The sequence below is a fragment of the Lytechinus variegatus genome, chromosome 10 (genome assembly GCF_018143015.1).
Source record: "Lytechinus variegatus isolate NC3 chromosome 10, Lvar_3.0, whole genome shotgun sequence".
Taxonomy (NCBI): domain Eukaryota; kingdom Metazoa; phylum Echinodermata; class Echinoidea; order Temnopleuroida; family Toxopneustidae; genus Lytechinus; species Lytechinus variegatus.
This window is the reverse complement of record NC_054749.1, coordinates 20,387,334-20,408,522: the sequence shown is the minus strand read 5'-3', so window position 1 is coordinate 20,408,522 and position 21,189 is coordinate 20,387,334. Positions and strand designations below refer to the sequence as shown.

Genomic DNA, 21,189 nt, shown 5'->3' with positions numbered 1-21,189 from the left:
CTGGGCGAAGCCCCTTAAACTGTAGGAGAACGGTCCGCCCAGTCGGTGGTTTATTGGGATGAATGTATGGGCAATATTTAGTGTTTTTTTTTGTTGGGGGGGTTAGAAGGTGGAGGGAGTATGTTATTAAGTTTGAAATCAGAAATATTTTCTTGATTCCAGACTGGGAGATGGTGATCTGTGAATGATGTGCCTACCTGGCAAAACCTCTTGAGTTGCTGTAGGAGCCCAGTCATTTGTTTTGCTGGGATGAATGTATGTTTCTCCTTTTTGGGGGGAGGGGGGAGAGGGATAGAGATTGTTTTTGTAATGAAATAAATTTCTTTATTCCACACTGGGAGATGGTGACCTGTGAATGATGTGCCTACCGGGCAAAGCCCCTTAAACTGTAGGAGAACGGTCTACCCAGTCAGTGGTTTATTGGAATGATTGTATGGGTAATTCCTTTTTTTTTTGGGGGGGGGGATGGATGTGGGAGGGTGAGGGAAGTATGTTTTGTTGAGTTTGAAATAAAAAATAAGATTCTAGACTGGGAGATGGTGACCTGTGAATGATGTGCCTACCGGGCAAAGCCCCTTAAACTGTAGGTGAACGATCCACCCAGTCATTTGTTTTGAGATGAATGTATGGGGAGTTTCTTTTTTTTTGGGGGGGGGGGGTTGAAGGTGGAGGGAGTATGTTATTAAGTTTGAAATCAGAATTTTTTGATTCCCGACTGGGAGATGGTGACCTGTGAATGATTTGCCTACTGGACGAAGCCCCTTAAACTGTAGGAGAACGGTCCGCTAGTCGGTGGTTTATTGGGATGAATGAATGGGCAATTTTTTTTTTTTTGGGGGGGGCTGGAAGGTGGAGGGAGTATGTTATTGTTGAGTTTGAAATCAGAAAAAAAAATTCTTGATTCCAGACTGGGAGATGGTGATCTGTGAATGATGTGTCTACTGGGCAAAAACCTCTTGAGTTGCTGTAGGAGCCCAGTCATATGTTTTGTTGGGATGAATGTATGGGGAGTTTCTCCTCTTTTTTTGGGGGGGGGGGGAGAGGGATAGTGATTGTTTTTGTAATGAAATCAGTAATTTCTTTATTCCACACTGGGAGATGGTGACCTGTGAATGATGTGCCTACCGGGCAAAGCCCCTTAAACTGTAGGAGAACGGTCCGCCCAGTTGGTGGTTTATCGGGATGATTATATGGGCAATTCCTTTTTTTGGGGGGGGGGGGTGGATGAGGGAAGTATGTTTTTGTTGAGTTTGAAATAAAAAATATGATTCTAGACTGGAAGATGGTGACCTGTGAATGATGTGCTTACCAGGCAAAGCCCTTTAAACTTTAGGTGAACTGTCCACCCAGTCATTTGTTTTGTTGGGATGCATGTATGGGAAGTGCCTTTTTTTTTTGGGGGGGGAGGGGAGAGGGATAGTGATTATTTTGTTATGAAATCAGTAATTTCTTTATTCCACACTGGGAGATGGTGACCTGTGAATGATGTGCCTACCGGGCAAAGCCCCTTAAACTGTAGGAGAACGGTCCGCCCAGTTGCTGGTTTATTGGGATGATTATATGGGCAATTCTTTTTTTTTTGGGGGGGGTTGGATGAGGAAAGTATGTTTTGTTAAGTTTGAAATAAAAAATATGATTCTAGACTGGGAGATGGTGACCTGTGAATGATGTGCCTACCGGGCAAAGCCCCTTAAACTGTAGGAGAATGGTCTGCCCAGTCATTTAATTTGTTGGGATGAATGTATTGGGAGTTTCTTTTTTTTGGGGGGGGGGGAGTATTTTTGTTATGAAATCGGTATTTGTTCCACACTGGGTGATGGTGACCTGTGAATAATGTGCCTATTGGGCAAAGCCCCTTAAACTGCATGAGAACGGTCCGCCCATTCGGTGGTTTATTGGGATGATTATATGGGTAATTCCTTGGGGGGGAGTGGGAGGATTAGGGAAGTATGTTTTGTTGACTTTGAAATTAAAAATATGATTCTAGACTGGGAGATGGTGACCTGTGAATGATGTGCCTACTTGGCAAAGCCCTTTAAACTGTAGATGAACGGTCTGCCCAGTCATTTGTTTCGTTGGGATGAATGTTTTGGGAGGTTCTTTTTTCGGGGGGATGAGGAGGGAGTATTGGTTTATTTAGTATTTAGTATTTGGTTGGTTGCAAGGGTGGTTTTTTGGTTGAGGGGGAGTATATTTGTTTAGTTTGAAGTCAATCTTTTCTTGATTCCTGACTACGAGAATGATGTGCCTACCGGGCAAAGCCTATACAAACCTTATACTGTAGGAGAACGGTCCAACGAGTCTATGGTTTATTGGGATGAATGTATGGGCAGTTCCTTTTTTTCGGGGTGGGAGGGTGGAGGGCGTATGTTTTTGTTAAGTTTGAAATCAATATTTTCTGGGATTACTCACCTGTTCACTTATTGTGATGTCAACGTGCATGGCGTAAAATGTATGCACAGATAGGGATGCACACAAACATAACTGGGGAATATCAATAACATGAAAAAATTGCAAATTATGTAATATTCAAAGCTTAAAGAGAAATGCCAGTAGTTGCAGTAAACACTGATTTCATGAGAAAGTCTGTAAAACCAGGCTTAATTGTCAGTATATTATCGAGAATCTAGAACTGGTACAGTCACATAAACTGAACTTTGTGAAATCTTGAAATCTACGCTGAAAAATATTCACACTGAAGATCACAAACACAGATAAGCGCACGTGGGACAGCGTATTATTACTGCTTTGAATGTTTTGCCTGATGTTTGACCCGAATCCTGTGCTTATTTGCTAACTTCTCAGCAATTACACAATTTCTTCCAGAATCCTTTGGTGGTCATTTCATTGGATTCTGTACGAACTCATTTTGATATCTTTACCAAAACTGGCATTTACCTTTAAATGGATATTTTCTTAAATATAAATAAAATTTGGACATCCTCTCTATTTCTATCATGACAAACACAATTATACCCACTGATCTCTTAACTTAATGCATTTCAAATAAGATAAGTATGTTTTACTACAGTGAATTGAAAGTAAATTCTGGTGAGCAATTTTAACACCTTTCTGAGAAGAAAATGTTGTTAGGTGTTTTTCAACATTGCTTGACTGAGGTTCAGGAATTCTTGAAGGAGTGGCTGAATTAATCCTGTTATCAATAGAAGTACATATAGCCTCCTTGTACTCAAATCATGGTCGTCAGTGATGCAGACTGGTAATTCTTTATACTACAGTCACATTTGCTCTATGACCGGCTGTATGGCGAGTCAAAAACATTCGTTTTAACATTTGTTGTAATAGTTACATATAGGTGGTTTGAATAAAAATGAATAACACGATTGTTTTACGGCCACCGTAGAGCAAATATGACTGCTGTATAAAAGATGCACAATTTTCTTATCCAATCACAAGGTAAGTGGAACACTGCTTCACCAGAAGGGGTATCATTCAGGTAGCACCAAAGATAGCACTTAACACATAATAATCCACCAATTGGGTTACTCTTCAGTGCACTTTGACCTCCCAGACAAGGATCGGACTCTGACTTGAGATGCTACAAAGACAAAATGATAATAGATCATTATACAGCCAATCGTTGATGCTCTCAAGGTCTTGTATACAGATGGCAAACTTCATCTAGTCTTAGATGAGCACTGTTATCCATCCATCAAGTGACCAGTTATGGATAACAGAGCTCTTATGAGCTTTAGTCATCAAGTGTTTTGTATATGAGCCGTCTGAGACTCCTTGATGTACAGAGGGTTTCTTTTTTTTTTTGCTTAGATAGGGCGCGGTATGACTGATAGGTGGCATTTATTGTGATAATCCTTCTTGGTCTTTCCATTGTTCCTCCAGAAGCGGTGTCTAGGCCAAGATGCCACCTTGTGCTCCTGTGGTTGTGATCATTGCCCCTTGTTCTACTTTGACATTGTGGTGTTCATTCTCTAATATTAAACTATGTTGTCATTGTCTTACCATAGGATGCTAGTGTTAGTCACAAGATGCATATTAAAACTAATCCACTATTAATAAAAGAGCAGTGTTCACCCAGCCTATTGCACCTGCAGGCTCCCACCTGTACTGACATACCTGCTTGTTTGGCTCCTACTTTATGTCATAGCTGAATTTGTATGTTGCAGTTTCTTCTTTAGGTCGTTGAATTTTATTTCAGATCTTTGATTTAATCTTTTTATGCATTAGTATCCATGCGAATCACCTTATATGGTATGTTGAACACATCTTCATTGTTCACATCATGGTCATCCACCCTATCCATAACCAGATAGTAAAAAAAAACATCACATAGTGAAACAAGTGTAATTTTTAGATATTAAGAAATAAAAATACTAGCATTATTTATCGTCATGTTCATCTTGATATTGTGAAAATCCATTATGTATGCCTAACTCCTTTGTAATTATGTCTTCAAACTTCATCTGTCTTGGTGTGCATGGTGCATGTCTATGTCCAACATAGTTGATTACAAAAATATCATGAGTGACTGTCGGAAATTGCTAGAATTACACTTCTCAAGGTGATAAAACAGTTTATTAGCATAAAAATTCCCATTCGGATTTAACCATGTTCTTTTTATTTTGCCTTTGCAGGACACTGTGGACATTATAGTTGGTTGGTACATTGACACAACCCAGAAGGAAGCCCTTTTGAAGTATTGTGAAGGTAATTATTTTATTGCATTTGTTAATTTTAGACTAGAAAATCATATGAACCACAAATATCTATTAATATGGAGTTACCCACAAATATCTAGGAATCTAGTATTACCTAGATATATCATTAACTTTAGTCTAGAAAATATACTGAATTTGACCACAGATATCTTTAAAACAGTATGAACAGTAATTTTTGGAAATGTGTGTCTGTGTGCAGACAATGATATAACCCATCTAGAAACACTACACTATCTAGAGCACAACACTAGAAAATGACATCACCCCAAACTATCAATGATATGATATCACCTGAAACTACCTAGAAAATGGTATTTCCCACTTTATATCATCTAGGAAATATTACCACAAATAGCTAGTGATATGATACTCCTCACAAATTGCTGTACAACCATGAACTTTGTATGCAATTTTATGCTTAAATTAATGAAGGATTGCAGAATAAACAACGAAAAGGGGTTTGCACATGATTATGTTGATTGTATGAATTTCGATAGTCTTAAAGTGCCAACAACTTTGAAAATGATAAAAAAATTATCATTATCATTGTATTTTTTTAAATTAGTTAGGAAATACAACTGTATGCTTTGTACTGTAATCATCTGGTGATCAATGTTTTCAAGATGCCTATTGTTGTTTGAATTTTGCAGACTCGCTTTCAAGTTTCTGTCGCTTCTGGCAAGCTGATCTTGGTTTCTCAGCGAATTTACTAAGCCAATTCCTTGAAGATATGGAGGCATATGCTGAAGTAAGTTACCAAAATTGATCTGCATGCTAAGGAATTTAACCTCTTCTCAGTATAAAAGATAGGATGTTTATGTGCTTTTTAGAGATCTCTCACGGTGATGAAAACGTGTTTGACCTGGTGATGCAAGAAAAACAACTAGATTAGTACTGATCATCTCTTTAAAAAATTGTAATATTTCTTTTTCACTGGAACTGAGCCCTGTATAACAAACTTTAGCTATTGATCATAGAGCAAATCTTGTGATTGACTGCACTGACCACAATGCACAATGAATCATAAAATAAATTGTAAGACTGGTCGCTGAGCTCGGAGTACAACCTACATTCTGGGGCATGGGGTGGGTCCCACACATCTGTTGATTTCCTTGAAAATTATATTACTTTCCTTCTGGCTACACAAGTATGAGTGATGATATTGGTATAAGAATTAACCCATGTTGCAATGAATCATCGTTGACAGGCCTTGAAACCTATTCCTTAGAATCCTTCATCCAACTGACCACTGGTCTATTCATGTAATGTGATGCTAAAATGCTGGTGGCAATGGAAGAGGACTGTGAATACTGTGTGAAAGTTTGTTTATCATATATGCACAATACAATGTAATTATATTGACTTATTATCATTTACCAACCGATGATAGTCTTGGTCTAATACCAACTTAATATAATTCTTGAAGGCCCGCATTCTGAAGTCAGGTTTAACTTATACCATGGTCTATTAACTCTGTGCTGAAATTATTGGAACTCAAAAGTGTAAAAAAAATTATTAAGTTGTCTGTTTCTTATATTTACTTTGCTCTTTCCTGATTCATCTATGGTGAAGACAATCATCTATTAATACTTCCTAGACAATTATGAATGATTTGAGAACCAAATGAGTTGAAATATGATATCTCTGCAGTTAGTAATTTTTGTAACGATCAGCTATTCATACTTAAACCACAACTTTAAACCTGAGTTTAAGTTAAGCCCGACTTAAGAATACGGGCCATTAGTCTAGCCCAGTTGGTCTGATTTTCACTTTGTGTACTTATTCATTTCTTTGTTCACAAATTCAAATTTAGTTTGTATACAGTTCATCTGTCTGTATAGACTAATGGTCAAACAAGAGGATATTAGATAAAATGAGCATGGCATAATTGCAGATTAGACAAATGGTAAATGGACTCAATGGGCCTGTATTCTGAAGTCGGGTTTAACTTAAACTCAGGTTTAAAGTTTTGGTTTAAGTATGGACAGTCAATTGTTACATAATCACTAACGGTAGAGAAATCATACTTCAGCTCATTCGGCTCTTAAATCATTCATAATAGTGAAGGAAGTATTAATAGATGATTGTCTTCACCATCAATGAATCAGGAAAGAGCACAGTAAACATAAGAAACAAACAACTTAATAAAAATTTTGATACTTATGGCTATACTTAAACCATACTTAAACCACAACTTTAAACCTGAGTTTAAGTTGAATCTGACTTCAGAATATGGGCCAATGGCAACTAGACAAATCGGTTAGAAGATGAACTAGTTGTAGATTCAGTAGGATTAGACCGTGTCGGATGAGACCAAACAGAAATTATAAGACATGGTTTTGTAGATCAGTATTTGATTTACCCCATTGTGTAGCCCTTTAAAGTTACATGATAAATTGTTTACCCCTTCGTAGGATTACCACCAGCAAACGCAGGCCTCCGGGGTCAGAGGTGGTTCCGCTCCTCCAAGGAATGATGTTTATGATAACGATGAGATCCTAACGCCAGATGTCTGTAAAAGCAAGATACTCTCACTTATAAGGTAAACACCATTTTCTCCCTTTCGGTATCCATTTGTAACAATTGCAGTCAAACCTGCTTCACCAGCTGTATAGAATGACCACCTGTCCATAAAGATCACCTAGGGTCCTTTTCATAAAACTAGTTACATGACAAATTTACAATAACAGTTATAAGCTACTGAAATACTTCAGTCTGATTGGCTGATAGTTAATTTGTTATAGAAATCTTGCATTTGTTATAAAACAAGTCTTTATGAAACAGGACCCTGCTCATAAGATCAGTATTTGTGTGTGTCCTTGGATGCAGAAAGAGATGCAATCAAACGCAACTCAAAAATATTGCGCAACTTGATTTTCAGCCAATGAAGCACCCGTATTCGGTACATGCGCTTGATATTTTGACCTGCATTTAAACGCAACTCTTTCTGCAACAGGCCCCAGGTTCACTATTTAAAGATGAGCTTTTTCCTTGACATACATCATTTTACATGTATTTTATCAGAAGACTCTAATCATTCTACAAGAAGTATGTGATTAGATGATTGAAGGATTTCTTGTGCACTGCATACCCTCTGTGCATTTCTAGGGGTTAGTTCATAAAAAAGTGATACACATTACATCTGAAACTTAATCTTGTGAGAAAAAAAATCACGAGACAATGCCCAATGTAAAAACAAACAAGCCACTCCCTCAAAGATAATAACATTCGATTTAGTTAAATAATCTTTTGTAAAATAACCTCCTTATGTGTGCTAAAACATGTTTAAAATTTGATATTTTGCTATGATTTTCATTACATTCAGGGTATATACGACAGTGGTGAAGTGTCTTGACAAGGAGTTTGTTCCAGTTAGTAGTCCTCCCATCACAGTAGAATACATTTCCCAGGTATGATACAGCCCACTAGTACAATGTATTGGTTGCTCTTATAGCATTGATGGAGCCAAAACTTCAAGTGAACTTTAAACAACTTAACATTTATCTAGGTCACATACAGTGAGACAAAACTCAACTTTTGTCTGTGTTCAAACATTGAGACAATCGCCCGACTAATACTTATGGACGTGAATTGATAACACATCAAGAAAAATACAGGTTAAGATGTCCATTTTCATAGATTAATCCATGACATCCTCATGATTTCATTATGAATGTAATGAATCCTGTTGAATGATGTCACAAGTTTACCCATACAACTCTTGTGCTAACCCTATCAGCAATTTAAGGGGGGAGCATATCTCTAGCTTCTGTAACCGTCAATGAATCCTACATTTCAAGACAAACTTGATATCTTTCTTCATTATGTTTTCAATAATATATTACTTCAATTTGTTTTAAACATCAATTTTGCTTTGAGCTTTAGATATTGATGTATGAAAGTTCTTTAATGAAATTAGAGTTGGTATTCCTCCTTTCAGGTTTTGAGTGGAATACCAAAGTGTGCCAGGATCTTGATGTCTGATTCCTCCGACCCAGCCCTATCCCACATCACAACAAAGTGCCTGATTGCCATCCTAGATTGTATCCAAGATAACCTTCCCAAATGCAAACATGACCTCTTCACCTTTGCCCTTTCGGAGGTTGAAAGGATGATCGAGTCTGAGCAAAGACCAGCGTCGGATTTAGTGCTTCACATGACTTTGTTGTACAAGGTAATTTAGACATTTTTATCATGTCTGAGAAGGTTCATCTAAAAATACTATCTTCTATGATAAATGGTGTTAGTAGATTTAATCGAGTGCTTTTCAGATTTACTAGTCCCTTTCATGATTAAGTTAAATATGGTGAGGCACTGTGTCTGGCAAATTTGTTTGTGGTTTTGTATGTAATTAAGGTAATTGAGCACCTGGATTTACACCAGTTATTTAATTCGATGACCAATTTATAGTTTTATATTTTAGTTTTTGACTTATCAATGTACAGTATGATATTTTATATATTAAAGTGCATATTGCAAATTCAAACCAGTGTTCTTGTTTGTATTTCTTAGGTCATCAGATATAGTAGAGAGTTGGTACCTGCTGAAATCATCCAGAGACTCCTAGAACCAGTGTCCAAGATTGCTTCTCTCAAGTACCATACAAATCCAAAGGTATGAAAACATCTCATCTATGTTTAATGATAACTAAATGAGTAATGTTCCCAAAATTTGACCAACAATCATATTACCAGAGGCCCGCACATTTGAATTCCATCACCATAAGACACACCAGACATACTATTACAAACAGTCATGGCAGTTCACCACTGGAAATACTACTAAATTAGCATTGTGCAGTCAAAAGGTTTTAAATCCGTCATAATGACTATACATGTACCCTGTTATCTCAGGAAATAACACAAATTTTTGGTTTTGGAAAAAGGTAAAAAAAAAAAAAAAGGTGCACTCATCCCCCTTTTTCAGGTTTTCATCTGAGAAAAAAAAACGTTAAAAGCTTGTCCAATTGCTTGAATTTATATCATGTATTAAATTTAGTTTAGCTCCTCCAGCTGCTTCTTTTGTATTGCTGATTTAACAAAAAATAGCTTTGGTCTTTAGGACAGGGTTCCCAGCCCAAAAGGGAAAATCATTTTACTTTTTTTCCAGTCAGGGAAAAATTAGGGAATTTGATAATGAAAAAAAATACCTCATATCGGAAAAATGCCTCAAAAGAGGGGAAAATTAGAATTTTGATCAGCCCAAAAGTCGAAAGCATGGTAGTCAGTCAGACTCTGTTATATTTTGTTGCATATCAAAACAACATCCATTGAATGACTGGTTATGGTGGTACTAATTAGTTTTACATTATTGTTTTTATACTGAAAATACATGTAATTCACTGCAACAACTTAGAAAACATGCGAAATTGGGAATGGGTTTAAACTTCAGGGAAAACTCAGGGAATTTTGCTTTCTTGAAAAGCTGTCGGAGGTTTACTTATGAATATGGTATGTGTACAATAAAAGTCTATTGTACTCTGTATTATCTTGGTTGTAATTGTTTTTCATTTATTAGGTGGTAAGCTGTCTGATGAAAACTGTTCAGAGTCTACTGAGTGTGAAAGATGTCCCTACCCTAGAAATCACCTATGGGTAAGCAGTAATGTTAATATTATAATTCATTCAGCAAATGGGGATAGTACAAAGAATGCATAATAATTTAATGAGCAAAGAATCAAAGATATATTTTAGAAACTAAAGATGGGATTCCAGAGGCAGAAATAGTTAACTTCTTATGACTATAAATCTTATGAATATAAGTCTTATACCCCACTTCCAGTGGTTATGAAAAGATGTACATCATACTTAATTTTCAATCTATCTAAAGGATTGATTTGTCTCTACTTAATTATCTAATAACATGTATTACATCACTTACAGAATGGTATTTGTAGCAATTTAATTCAAATTTTTGTACTCCTTTTACGACTAATGTTGATGATGATAATTGATGGAGATTATGATTATGATGAGAACAAGAACAGTCAGTGTAATAGATTTTGAATGTCTTGCGTAGATCAAATGATAAGAGTTTTATAAAAATGATAATGAACCATCTCCACTCGAAACAAATGGCAATCACATTACTTGTAATCAGGTTCGAATTTGATTTGGCCTGTACCTCCAATACAATGTTGTAAGTGAATTAACTGGTTGAATTTCTTACATCGTTGGGCAGTTGGTTCCACAGACATGCCCGATGCCGATGGTGAGAGAAAGCTTTCTCACCGTCTTGGCTGTGTGCCTGTGGAACAAACATACCATAATTGGATGCATTTCTTGTGTTCTGAGAGTGTACATAATTCGATCTAGAAAACATGCCTGACATATAGATTGGTACTTCACCATGCAAGGGGTTAAACTCAATCCTCCAAGTGTAGAAATGCAACTCCCCTTCTCTTTGCATCCACTTCACTTCTCAAAGCACTTTGACAGTGGGCACATTGAGGTCAACTTCCAGTACCAATCAAACAGCTTTTTTGTGCTGTTTTATCAGAACATCTTTAAGATATTGTGAGCAATTAGTCCAATCAATGCTAATTCATATTCACATTTCTAAAAACAAACAAGATACAGTACGAGATCAAATCAACAAAATAATTCCATAATAAAATAAGAGCAATGACAATTGCATTATTTTTTTGATTAATGGAATATTTGAAAAGGTAGCAAAAATATTTACATAATCATGATTACATGTCATTGAATCTAAGTCAATTAAATCAACATTGAAATCACCCATGATGATACATTGTTTTGTCTCATTTGAGACTATACTATATCTGAACAGTTTCTATAAAATCTGTTTTACCGACTGGCGAGGAGATCTGTAAAGCTATGAAACATTTATTTTGCTTGAACTTCAATGAATAAACTCTCGATACAATTTTGGAAAATATATCTAAATCAGTCGTCCTTTTAATAGTCCAGGCAAGGAATGAATTTGCCAATAATTTCCAGCCAGGATCTGTCGTAATTTTGTTGGTAAGACAATAATGTTGGCATTGGTAAGATCTTTTTACTTATTTCCTCAACCTGTTATTGCCAAGTGAGATTTACATCTCACCACACACTTAATAATACAAGTTTGTATTTGTCATTGAAAGACTGCATCATTTATTGAGCTCATTTCGAAAAGAAGAGGCCTTTAATTAGCATGGTAGTTAAGTGTGTTAGAAGATTGGGTCTTCCTGGAGCTGGAGTTTTTCCTTTTCAAGTTGTAACCGCTGCACCTTCCGGAATCCTTTTCCCTTTTTAGACTGTGGGATGGTCGCTAAAATTGTGACTTTCCGTGGGGCGGCAAATACAACCACGGTTCTTGGACATGATAATATGTAAAATATTATGAGTGAATACATGCACAATGTTGCCATCGGTAAATTTTGCTCCTGACCTCAAAATTAAAATAATAATATGCAAAATCGTACCATTGATTCGACTGGAAATTCCGCCATTCACCCCGTGTGTTAAGGACTTCCGTGAACGCGCGCAAGCGTGCACAATGCATGTAACCTCGTTCGCGTTTTAATTTTTTTTTATTCGCTGTACATGATATACGTTATAATACAGAATGTACGATGGCGGATAAGATGTCGTCGTCTTCGTCGTGTTTTGACAGCGAAAATGACGATTTATCACTAGCAAATATATGCTACATGCACGTCTTACCCAAGGAAAGAGGGCCAGTAAATTCCTTTCAAGTAAAGAGCTAGAACAAATTTAAGCCTTTGCTGCACTCGTTGATGTAGACTACCTGGGACTTCAGAATAAAAATAGCTATTCGTGCAGCAGAGAAGTTTGCGATTGACTTGCATGCAGCCCGGCCCCGGGAGACCAGGCCGACGTCCGACCAGCATTTCAGCAAGATCCGAATGGATCAAAATAAATATAGATGTTCGATGTAGGCCTACCGCGTTTACATCTTGCCCAGAGCCAGGTCAAACATCGTTTGTATATCACCAGCATTGAGCAATCAAGCGATCGAAGGTAATTTGTTTTCACTTTGTGCTCTTGCATTTCACTCTCTGCAAAAGTGAAGCGGTGCAAACTTTGATGATTTTTGTATAGGTCTACATCTAGATTTCTTAATTGAGTCGATGAATAATGTGACTCATGACTTACTTCTTCCATTCATAGGCTTGTAAATGTGGCGGTGAAGTAAGTCATGACATGAGTCACATTATGTATCGATTCAATTAAGAAATCTAGACCTATACAAAAATCATCAAAGCTTGTACTGCTTCACTTTTGCAGAGAATGAAATGCAAAAGCACAAAGTGAAACAATTTTGGCATGGACAAAGATCGCTATAACAAGGATCACCATCTCAAAATCATCCTCTGTATCTTTTTCACCTTCGATAGCTTGATTGCTGGAATGCTGGTGATACGAACGATGTTTGACCTGGCTCTGAGCAAGATGTAACGCGTTACATCTATAACGTTAGTTTGATCCATTCGGATCTTGCTGCAATGCTGGTCGGGCTGGGCAGGAGCGTAACGGGTCGGTGGCCATGCAGGAGGGGCAAGAGCAAAAAAATCTCCGGTATTATCAGGGGCAGATCCATGATTTTCCAAAAGGGGTCTAATTTTTCAGAGGAAAGTTTCGACCAGCCCCCCCCCCAAAAAAAAAAAAGTTTTTCAACCAATTGACAAGCAAAAAAAAAATAAAAATAAAGGTTTTCACCCACAAATGAAGTATATTTCGTACACGAAAAAAAGGGTCTTCAATTTCAAAAGAGGGGGCACACCTTTGTTTTAATGGCATATTTACATTACAAATTTTAGTATTTTGCTTCTCAAAGGGGGGGGGGGGCAGGCAATGGCGTCATGAGGCAACATTTTGAGGGGCGATATGGTGTATCGGGTAAAAAAAAACAATGCGAGTGAGCAAAAAATTATACATTTTTATTACAAAAATCCAATTTCAGATTTTGACATAATGTTCAAGAAGATAACATATTTTTCACCCTTCTCTCTTTTCTTTTCCTTTTTTTTCTTGGTCTGTACGCCACGGTAAACAAGATTTTGTTTATGATTTTGCATGCTTATTTAAAAAAAAATAAAATCACCTTTTCATGACAATCTATCTGTTCTTCTTTCTTTCCTTTTCCAGTTCCTCTTTTTTCCCTTTCATTCTCCCCCTTTTCTTTTTTCCCCTTTCATTCTCCCCCTTTTCTTTTTTCCCCTTTAAGTTCCCGGTGAACTCCGCCAGGGGGGATAGCTTGCCCCCCCCCCGGCCCCTGCACTGTTAAGCCACTGCTCCCTGGGATGGGCCGGGTTGCATACAAGTCAATCGCAAACTTCTCTGCTGCACGAATAGCTATTTTATTCTGAAGTCCCAGGTAGTCTACATCAACAAATGCAGCAAAGGATTAAATTTGTTCTAGCTCTTTACTTGAAAGGAATTTACTGGCCCTCTTTCCTTGGGTAAGACGTGCATGTAGCATATATTTGCTAGTGATAAATCGTCATTTTCGCTGTCAAAACACGACGAAGACGACGACATCTTATCCGCCATCGTATATTCTGTATATAACGTATATCATGTACAGCGAATAAAAAAAAAATAAAACGCGAACGAGGTTACATGCATTGTGCACGCTTGCGCGCGTTCACGGAAGTCCTTAACACACGGGGTGAATGGCGGAATTTCCAGTCGAGTCAATGGTACGATTTTGCATATTATTATTTTAATTTTGAGGTCAGGAGCAAAATTTACCGATGGCAACATTGTGCATGTATTCACTCATAATATTTTACATATTATCATGTCCAAGAACCGTGGTTGTATTTGCCGCCCCACGGAAATGAAAAACTAGAGACATTTTCCTTGTCCATCCCACAGTCTATTTTCTTTGGCGAGCCTTTCCTTTTCAATCGAGAGAAAGACATACTTCAGGAGAGGACATGAAATGATATTTATATATATATATCAGATGCATGGAAAATGAATCATTTTGATATGTATGTCTCACATGATGAAACAACATTGGATTATACATGTATATTCATAAATGAGGTTGCAGAACGAGGCAAATGGGTTCACTCTCTTTTATTGCCAAGCTATTGACCATTAAATGGCCTTCTAGAGGGCTCTTTAGATACAAAGATAAGATGATAATAGAAAAAACATAAACAAGAAACCGATTGCAAGCATGCAACAACTCATTAACAAAAGAACACATGTTAAAGGTCAAGTCCACCTCAGAAAAATGTTGATTTGAATCAATAGAGAAAAATCAGACAAGCACAATGCTGAAAATTTCATCAAAATCGGATGTAAAATAAGAAAGTTATGACATTTCAAAGTTTCGCTTATTTTCAACAAAATAGTTATATGAACGAGCCAGTTACATCCAAATGAGAGAGTCGATGATGTCACTCACTATTTCTTTTGTTTTTTATTGTTTGAATTATACAATATTTCAATTTTCACGAATTTGACGATTAGGACCTCCTTGCCTGAAGCACAAAATGTTAAAATAATGGAATTCCACGTGTTCAGGGAGGAATGAAACTTCATTTCACATGACAATGACGAGAAAATAACAATATTTCATATAATAAAATACAAAAGAAATAGTGAATGAGTGAGTGATGTCATCAACTCTCTCATTTGGATGTAACTGGCTCTTTCATACTAACTATTTTGTTGAAAATAAGCGAACCTTTAAAATGCCATAACTTTCTTATTTTACATCCGATTTTGATGAAATTTTCAGTGTTATGCTTGTTGAATTTTTCTCTTTTTATTCAAATCAAGTTTTTGTTGGAGTGGACTTGTCCTTTAATATGAATACAAATGCAAGTAATAGAAAACAGTCATTTGAGCAAAAAAAAAGAAAAAAGAAAATTGAAGTCATAATATCTGCAAGTTACCTTTATTGTGGCAGGGGGGGGGTATATGTTGGTGTGGTTGTGTCCATAGTAGTAGTTAATGAATACAGTGAGGGTTAGGCTTTGAAGGAGGTGGCAATGAACTCTTATCATGCCTATTGGTGGGCAGTGGGTGTGGAGGTGCTTATGAGTCCCAAACTTGAGCCCTCAAGGAAGAGGAGGAGGGGGGGAGTTGAGTTTGTTAGATGTTGGAAAGAATATTTGTCAACATTTAAGTTTATTTGTATCATATGCGAAGATAAATCAGCATACATACATATTCATACACATGTTTAACATGTGATAAATGTGTAATCACATACAGACAATTAATCCTATTTATACACGTTGATAAAGATATAAGTATCACTAGGGTTACCTCAAGCTATTGTCGGACAGACTACATTCTTTTTAAAATTTGTAGTTTGTTCAGTTCCAACGAAAGTAATATTTCTGAAAATGTTGCCTTTCGGACTTGTCCCTCAGAGGGATGTACGTATTTTGGTATTTCCTTGAGATTAAGGTTGAGATGATGCTGTGGTAGATGATTCATTCATTGAAGATCCAGTTGCTGTCACCAAAGGCATGACTGGTGGTGGAGATAATGGTGTGGTGGTGAGGATCTTGTGATTGATGTGGAACGTCTGCTGGCTGTTGAAGTTGACGCAACGATGGTAATTTGCGCTGGCTCCTAGGTGGAAGGAGCGCGTTCTCTATTTAAGCTCTGAGGTGCATCTAGTGTATCAAACTCCCTCCACCTGTTTTGTTTATGCTTCTTTCTAAGGAGGCTTTTGATTTCACTTCTGACTGGTATTTAGACCATTTTCCTGGTCTCTTCCCCAGTCCTGCCTGTGCCGCCCTTGATGTTAGGTTTTTCAGCAATATCGGCCCACTTTGCTTTCTTGGCCTGAACAGAGCAACATTCTTTAAAACTTATAAATAGTACATGTTTGCTTTCAACTTCGTTTATAAAAACATGTAGCTCTTGTGAGCTAAAGTTTGGTCTTTTTTTCTGGTTGAAGTTACTCCTGCCATATCTTCAGATCAGGTGTTTCTTACTGAGACCTGCGTATGTATTTGCTCTTTTTTCAAAAAACTGTGTTCCAGATGTTTTTCCTGATGTCCCTTTGATATACATCCTGCTTTTCATATCACATTTCATCTTCAATAAAAGAAAAATAAAACTTTAGATGATCTCAAAACCTTAAAGTTTGTCACTTACAGAAGGTATGTAAAGTTCTAGCATCTACTGCATCTTTTCTTAAAGAGTCCGGATGTGGTTGAATCCCTACCTGGCAGCCTGTGACATAGTCCAGTTAGACCATTTAAAGTATTTTGTTGATAAATGCCATTTATGTTTGTTGCATGATATGCAGGCAACTGCACATTTCTATTCAAATTATGCAATAATATGTGAAATATGCACATTTGATTTTAGTCATTGGACTGGTACAATTGCGATCTTGATATTAAAGTTTATTTCCATGTTTAACAATGACATGGTAGACAAGTGTTCTATAAAAACAGAATATAAAATACATTCTGAAAATGTGGGGTTTCAGAAAAAGTTAATTGGAAGCTTAAAAGATTGACCCCATGAATAGTATATTGAGGGAGAAACAGTTAATATGTCATCTTTTTTGATAACCACAGGTTCTTGCTGCTTGACCTTCAGTCGTCGTACAACCGACTTCTCTCCTACTTGAACAGTGAGGTCAAATGTCAGTTGACCTCTGAGGGATGTAATGGCATCAAGGACACATCAGTCTTAGATAGTATCCAAGGAGCGGAGTTGACCGTCACCTTCACCTTAGCTGCCCTTTCAGATATCAGTTCAGCAAAGAGCTCCATCATGGGGGTAAGCTCAGTACCAGGGAAAAAGAATTACATGGGGTTCTGGCAATTTCACCGCTGAAATGCTCGAAAGAAACCTGGGGTGTTTCATCAATATTTTCGTCCGACAAGTTGTCAGATCTGACAACTTTCCTGGATTCTGATTGGTTGAGAAGCACTGTTACTATAGTAACTGTCAGATAAAACAGGACTTGTCGGATAAAACGTCTGACAAGTCCTTTCATGAAACGCTCCCCAGAAGCTCAAACAGGAGCTCTGGAAAGTCCTCATTCATTACAATGTTAAAGTTTTATACAGTCTTGCAGATTTAGGCAGTAAGTTGTGGAATGTAGCCTTAAAAGAAATTAAATGATTCGAAGTGTAATATAGGCCCTTTTCGGCTATTTTATCTCTCTACAGGCAATTGATGTGTATATCAGATTCTAGATGTGACAAAATTTTTGAATAATACAATTTTTTTTCATAGCTTCAAGTTGCAACATTTTAGTGCAAGGACATATTCAATTAAGCAAAAGCACTTCTCTCCCAGTAAACTGTCCTTTATGTGTGTATTGACTTTTCACATCAACTATAATATGTGTCTGAAGTGTAATTAGAAGCATTATTTTTTGTTAAGTCCCTCAAAGAAGACTTTGAAAGTTTGGTCCTATGGTTGCTTTCCATAATCTTAGGGGGTGTTTCACAAAGAGTTAAGTGTGACGTAGAATCATGATTAAATGTCAACACTTAAATGATATATAACGCGCAATAGCGTGTGTCCTCAAGGCAAGATTTGACCAATGCGATGATGTGTTTTGTACTACATGCAACTGGGAATTTAAGTATGACTCTAACTGGTGATTTTTTACCTGATTGCTAGGAAAGTATGAATGCTTGGAAGCAAGCACACAAAGGACCGATGGCTTAAGGTCCTCTCCAAGGGACCTGGTAATGAGTATTATTGCCTTACCATAGGACACTAGTTGCACCAAGTGGGAGTCGAACCCGGGTCACCAGAATTCGAAACCCCCTTTCTACCGACTTAGCTCTTTGTGAGGCACCCCCTGCTTTCTTAGCACTTGAATGAAATAAGCACCACCACCATATGGCTGACCTGAGGTTGCTTTTGAAATCATTTGTCTCTTAAGAACCTCCATTGAACATTTTGCCCAGTAAATATTATTGTTTTTCTTCCATGCCCTCTCCTAGATGTGGGTGTTTTCCCCAAGCATCTTTGACCTGTTGACCCTTCACCTTTCTCCGACCCACTGGGATATCGCTTTAGGCTTCCCATCCACCTACTACACCATACTGCACATGCTTTATACACATTGCAAGAGGTAAGAAATGAAACAGGATAGGGTAGGGAGAGATGTTTGTCGCATACTTACAATGTGTTCAGATAATGGCAGATAAATTTCTTTAGAGAACTATAGGTCCCAGTATATTCTATTATACATCTCATGCTATCCACATGATTTTTATTTTAACTCTGATTTAAAATCTGAATTCTACCTTATCCTACTTTATCAATTTTAAAATTTCTTCCAATACATTTTTCCCTAATAGAATTCAGAAATTTGCTAGCACTTAACATATTATGGTGTTTATGTGAAAATCTGAAAACTTGTTTCTTTTCTTGCTCCCCTTTTCTGTGTATTTTTGTTAATGTATTGTTAATTTCTTATTCATTGTAATTATTACGAATTGATATCGGCAATATCAAATTTACATTAATGTATACATTTATCTTGTTTAAGCATGTGAAGTGCTGTGAGAGTTGGTACCTTACGGATTGGGTTAAACCGTGTATATTCTTGTTATTATCCCTTCTTGCAGTAATGGTCACTTTATTTCAAGTAGCTTTGGTCTGACAGCTGCATCTAAGACGAGGATGAATTTCTCAAGGATTCTTGCTCTCCTTCCTGAGGTCTTGACCAACCCAGCAGTATCGGATGAAAGCAGGTGAATAAGAGAGAGAGAGAGAGAGAGGGTCCAGTGGGCCCGTATTCTGAAGTGGGGTTTAACTTAAACTCAGGTTTAAAGTTGTGGTTTAAGTATGGGAAGCCAAAAGTATCAAAATTTTTATCAAGTTGTACGTTTCTTATGTTTACTGTGCTCTTTCCTGATTCATCGATGGTGAAGACAATCATCTATTTATACTTCCTAGACAACTATGAATGATTTAAGAGCCGAATGAGCTGAAGTATGATATCTCCACTGTTAGTGATTATGTAACAATTGGCTGTCCATACTTAAACCACAACTTTAAACCTGAGTTTAAATTAAACCCAACTTTAGAATACGGGCCATTGTATCTGACCGTCAAGAAATCAAGGAGAGAACCCATGGATTCATGTTATGTTTTACCAGTATTCTGAACTTTAAATTCATAAGTTTGTGGTTTAACTATGGATAGACAATTATGACACAAATCTTTGACAGGGAAGGTTTAGTTTACCAGCTCATTTGACTCTTCAAATCATTCATTCATAAATGTCTGGGAATAATAAACTAAGTTTAATTCCACCATTGAAGCTTTGGGAAAGAGCACAAGAAACATAAACATGCAAAGTGATTTAATCATTTTTGTCTCACCTGCGAAGCAAAGTGAGACTATAGGCGCCGCTTTTCCGACGGCGGCGGCGTCAACATCAAATCTTAACCTGAGGTTAAGTTTTTGAAATGACGTCATAACTTAGAAAGTATATGGACCTAGTTAATAAAACTTGGCCATAAGGTTAATCAAGTATTACTGAACATCCTAACAGAGTTTCATGTCACATGACCAAGGTCAAAGGTCATTTAGGGTCAATGAACTTAGACCATGTTGGAGGAATCAACATCGAAATCTTAACCTGAGGTTAAGTTTTTGAAATGCCATCATAACTTAGAAAATATATGGACCTAGTTCATGAAACTTGGACATAAGGTTAATCAAGTATCACTGAACATCCTGCATGAGTTTCAAGTCACATGACCAAGGTCAAAGGTCATTTAGGGTCAATGAACTTTGGCCGAATTGGGGATATCTGTTGAATTCCCGTCATAACTTTGAAAGTTTATGGATCTGATTCATGAAACTTGGACATAATAGTAATCAAGCATCACTGAACATTTTGTGCAAGTTTCAGGTCTCATTAGGGTCAATGAACTTTGGCCGAATCGGGGGTATCTGTTGAATTACCATCATAACTTTGAAAGTTTATTGGTCTAGTTCATTAAACTTGGACATTAGAGTAATCAAGTATCACTGAACATCCTGTGCGCGTTTCAGGTCACATGACCAAGGTCAAAGGTCAATGAACTTTGGCCGAATTGGGTGTATCTGTTGAATTACCATCATAACTTTGAAAGTTTATGGATCTGATTCATGAAACTTGTACATAAGAGTAATCAAGTATCACTGAACATCCTGTTCGAGTTTCAGGTCACATGATCAAGGTCAAAGGTCATGTAAGGTCAATTAACTTTGGCCATGTTGGGGTTTTTTGTTGAATAACCATCATATCTCTGTAAGTTTATTGGTCTAGTTCATAAAAAGTGGACATAAGAGTAACCATGTATCACTGAACATCTTGTGCGAGTTAGAGTAGTATTCAAAGTCAGCACTGCTGCTATATTGAACCGCGTGATGCAGGTGAGACGGCCAGAGGCATTCCACTTGTTACACTTATGGCTTCCCATAAATTTTCCCACAGTAAATCATGTTCGAAGTCGAACTTGAGTTCAGAATACAGGCAAGTGATGTGCCTCATTCCCTCCCACCAGTTATCTAAT

General features: G+C 37.1%; 1 protein-coding gene across 1 annotated transcript in view; it reads left to right on the top strand.

The window, feature by feature from the left end:
- The window catches only part of LOC121423345 (serine/threonine-protein kinase SMG1-like), a 104,289-nt gene that overhangs the window by 15,095 nt on the left and 68,005 nt on the right, over window positions 1-21,189 (top strand). The window contains exons 8-17 of the mRNA XM_041618699.1: window positions 4,614-4,686; window positions 5,348-5,445; window positions 7,112-7,239; window positions 8,023-8,107; window positions 8,638-8,871; window positions 9,210-9,311; window positions 10,215-10,291; window positions 17,230-17,434; window positions 18,619-18,749; window positions 19,249-19,374. Coding sequence (XP_041474633.1) covers window positions 4,614-4,686; window positions 5,348-5,445; window positions 7,112-7,239; window positions 8,023-8,107; window positions 8,638-8,871; window positions 9,210-9,311; window positions 10,215-10,291; window positions 17,230-17,434; window positions 18,619-18,749; window positions 19,249-19,374 — 1,259 coding nt within the window. The remainder of the gene's footprint in view (window positions 1-4,613; window positions 4,687-5,347; window positions 5,446-7,111; window positions 7,240-8,022; window positions 8,108-8,637; window positions 8,872-9,209; window positions 9,312-10,214; window positions 10,292-17,229; window positions 17,435-18,618; window positions 18,750-19,248; window positions 19,375-21,189) is intronic.